This window comes from Cebus imitator, unplaced genomic scaffold, assembly GCF_001604975.1.
Source record: "Cebus imitator isolate Cc_AM_T3 unplaced genomic scaffold, Cebus_imitator-1.0 Scaffold234, whole genome shotgun sequence".
Lineage (NCBI taxonomy): Eukaryota > Metazoa > Chordata > Mammalia > Primates > Cebidae > Cebus > Cebus imitator.
In genome coordinates, this window is record NW_016107549.1 from 1,808,272 (window position 1) to 1,811,513 (window position 3,242).

The 3,242-nt window shown below is 59.7% G+C and overlaps 1 protein-coding gene across 6 annotated transcripts in view; it reads left to right on the plus strand.

Annotated features, from left to right (window-relative positions):
- Positions 1–254: 254 nt before the first annotated feature.
- TNPO2 (transportin 2) overlaps positions 255–3,242 on the plus strand; it is a 24,940-nt gene continuing 21,952 nt past the window's right edge. For 2 of the 6 annotated variants that reach the window (XM_017497807.2, XM_037727585.1), the window contains exons 1-2: positions 255–444; positions 1,955–2,066. In XM_017497807.2, the coding sequence (XP_017353296.1) occupies positions 1,968–2,066 (99 nt within the window). In that variant the 5' untranslated portion in view covers positions 255–444; positions 1,955–1,967. Of the gene's footprint in view, positions 445–528; positions 788–836; positions 2,067–3,242 lie in introns of those variants that run through there. The other 4 variants (XM_017497808.2, XM_017497809.2, XM_037727586.1 and 1 more) reach the window with 4 other exon arrangements.

Sequence of the window (3,242 nt, forward strand, 5' to 3'; positions counted from 1 at the left end):
GAAGTGACAAGGAGGCAGCTGGTTCAGGCCGAGGGGATCCTGGATCCATCACACGCTGAAAGTCCCTACGCGCTACCAAACTCCTGGCTCCAGCTAAAAGAGATTGCGGTCAGGTCAGCATGAGATGCTGAGAAAACGAGATGTTGGGAGGACCGCCCGGCTAGAGAAGCCAAAGAGGCGGCAACTCTTTCGTCACGTGACCGGGCCTCGTCTCAGCCCGGGTTTCCCCAGTGCCAGGGCACGTGTGAAGGTTGAACCTTCCGATTGGCTCGGCGGGACCAGTTTGAACGGAGTACGGGAGCCGCGGCGGCTCACCTAAGGCCGCGTTTTTCCTTTTTTTCTTTCTTTTTTTTTTTTTAAATTCTCTCTCTTTGGCTCCCTCCTTTCGCGCGAGTCTCTGGAGAAGCCGCAGCGCGAGGCGCCGCCGCTGCTGCCCGGGGCCGGGTAAGTGGGCCTCACTCAGAGCCCGACCCTCTTGGCCCCAGCTTGCGTCGACCCCCGCCGGGCACCGGGCCTGCGCCGCGCGCGGCCCGGGCGTCGGGGCCGCGCCCGACCGGGAAAGGCCGGGAACCCGGTTGGGCCCGATCCTGGTGGCAGGGAGAACGGGCCGGGCGGGGGAGGGGGGAGCCGAGCCGAGCTTAGGGGGTGGGGCCTCGGAGCCAGGCCAGGTTGGGGCTTCGCGAGAAGAGGGCCAGTGGGGCTGCTGGGGTCGGGCTGGAGGGGATCTGATTGGGGGAAGCGTCTGGGGACTGCTTGGGGCCTGATTGGGGGACGTCGCGAGGATCGGGTGTGTGTAGGGGCCTATTTCGGTGGGCCTTGGTTGGGTCTGATTGGGGGAGGCCGCACTGAAAAGTTGGGCTGGGCTGGGGGAGGGGAGCTTTTGGGGCCCTGAAAGGGAGGGGCGTCAGACTTAGGCTTAGAGGGTTTTCCTGGATCTGACTTCGAGGCATCACTGGGATCCGTTGAGGGGAATGCCCCGGGGGGGTGTTCACCCAGGCCGAACTGGGGGAGGCTGCTAGGATCGGACCAAGGGGTTACCGACTCGAGGTGGTGGGGGGCTCCCTACTCGAGGTGGTGGGGGCCTCGGTTGAACTTGATTGGGAGAGGCTGCAGATATCGTCAGCAAGAGTTACTGCTGACGGAGGCGGAGGGGGTTTCGGGGAGAGGCTTGGCCAGATCTTATTGGGGAAGGCTACTGGGATCGTCCAGGGGGCTCCTAGAGTAGGTGGGCGGGCTTGGCTGCCTCTCATTCGAAGAGGCAACGGAGACCTATCGGGGGACTGCTTTGGGCCTGATTAAGGGGAATTGTTAGAATTTGTCTAGGGCACAGGTTGGGATATCTGGCATCCACAGAGCTTGAAGGGCCGGGACAGGGGAGGCAGGAGAGATCAGGACGATCGTCTTGGAACGGTGCATCTGGGAAAACTCATAAATTGGACCAGGGCAGGCGGCCTCTGGGATCTGGAAGACGTTAAGGGCCGGGTTTCTGGAGAAGGGGACTCTTCAGGGACTGTGCCTGCACCTAAGAGACCACGGGGGCCGGGGCGCTATCACGGTCTGGGGCGGGGCCCCTGGATGTGGAGGCGGATGGGCCGTCGCCCAGCCGCTGCGAAGGAGGCGGAAGCCTTCGGGCTCGGAGTCGGGGTCGGCGGCATGGGCCGCCCTGGGACGAGGGCTCTTCGCTGGGTCCCATGAGGATCCGCCGGGCCCCACCGCCGCCGCCTGTAGTTCGCTTCCACATCCCCCCTCCTGCGCTCCCGATCCCGCGACTGCGCGGCCGAGGATGGCGCAGCTGGCGGGGACCCCGCACTTTGGCGGGCGTGGATCGAAGGCCTCTGCCTGTCCGCCGAGGGCGTTCCCGTCGTCATGCGGCCACCGCGGCCTCAGGGGCTCCACCTGGGTCTCACACGGAGCCCCAGAGACCCAGCGCTGACCCCGGCCCCTACCCCCGCAGCTTGCCTTGCGCCATGGACTGGCAGCCAGACGAGCAGGGCCTGCAGCAGGTCCTGCAGCTGCTCAAAGACTCACAGTCGCCCAACACAGCCACTCAGCGCATCGTGCAGGATGTATCCTTCCTTCCTTCCGGGCTGGGGGAACTGGGTAGATGTCTGCAGTTTCTGAAGACCAGAGGGAGAAAGAGAGGGACTGACTCCCCCTGTCCCTAGATTTTTTCTGCTGTGGGGAGGATCTGTCCTGGACAGAGAAGAATTAGAATTCCTGGGTCCCATTTCCAGAGCTGCGGGGATTGTTATCAAAAATGATGAACATTCCTAATGTTCATTGAACACTAACATCTATTCCATTAACTATTAAGGTAGGACCTGGCCCAACGGGGTGGCTCATGCCTGTAATCAGAGCACTTCGGGAGGCTGAGGCAGGTAGATCGCCTGAACCCAGGAGTTTGAGACCGGCCTGGGCAACATATTGAGACCCGGTCTCCACAAAAAAATACAAAAATTAGTTGGGTGTGGTGGCATGCCCCAGGGGATGTTCCCTCCCCTACTTTGTAGGCTGAGGTGGGAGGATGGCTAGAGGCCAGGAACTGGAGGTTGCAGTGAGCTGAGATTGTGCCACTGTACTCCAGCCAGCCTGGGCAACAGAGCCAGACCCCGTCTCAAAAAAAAGTTAAATAGGCTTGGCGCTGTGGCTCATGCCTGTAATCCTAGCACTTTGGGAGACCTAGGCAGGCGGATCACTTGAGGTTGGGAGTTTGACACCAGCCTGACCAACATGGTGAAACCCCGTCTCTAGTAAAAATACAAAATTAGCCTGCCATGGTGGCTCGCGCCTGCAATCCTAGCTACTCGGGAGGCTGAGGCAGGAGAATTGCTTGAACCTCGGAGGCAGAGGTTGCGGTAAGCCGAGATCATGCCATTGCACTCCAGCCTGGGCAACAAGAGCGAAACTCCACCTAAAAAAAAAAAAAGATATATAAAGATAAAAATTTTAAATTTTGGCCAGGTGTGGTGGCTCATACCTGTAATCCCAGCACTTTGGGAGGCCGAGGCGGGCAGAACACCTGAGGTCAGGAGTTTGAGACCAGCCTGACCAACATGGAGAAACCCTGTCTCTACTAAAAATACAAAAATTAAGCCAGGCATGGTGGCAAGTGCCTGTAATCCAAGCTAATCTGGAGGCTGAAACAGGAGAATCGTTTGAACCTGGGAGGTGGAGGTCGTAGTGAGCTGAGATCATGACATTGTACTCCAGCCTGGGTGACAAAGCAAGACTGTCGCAAAAAA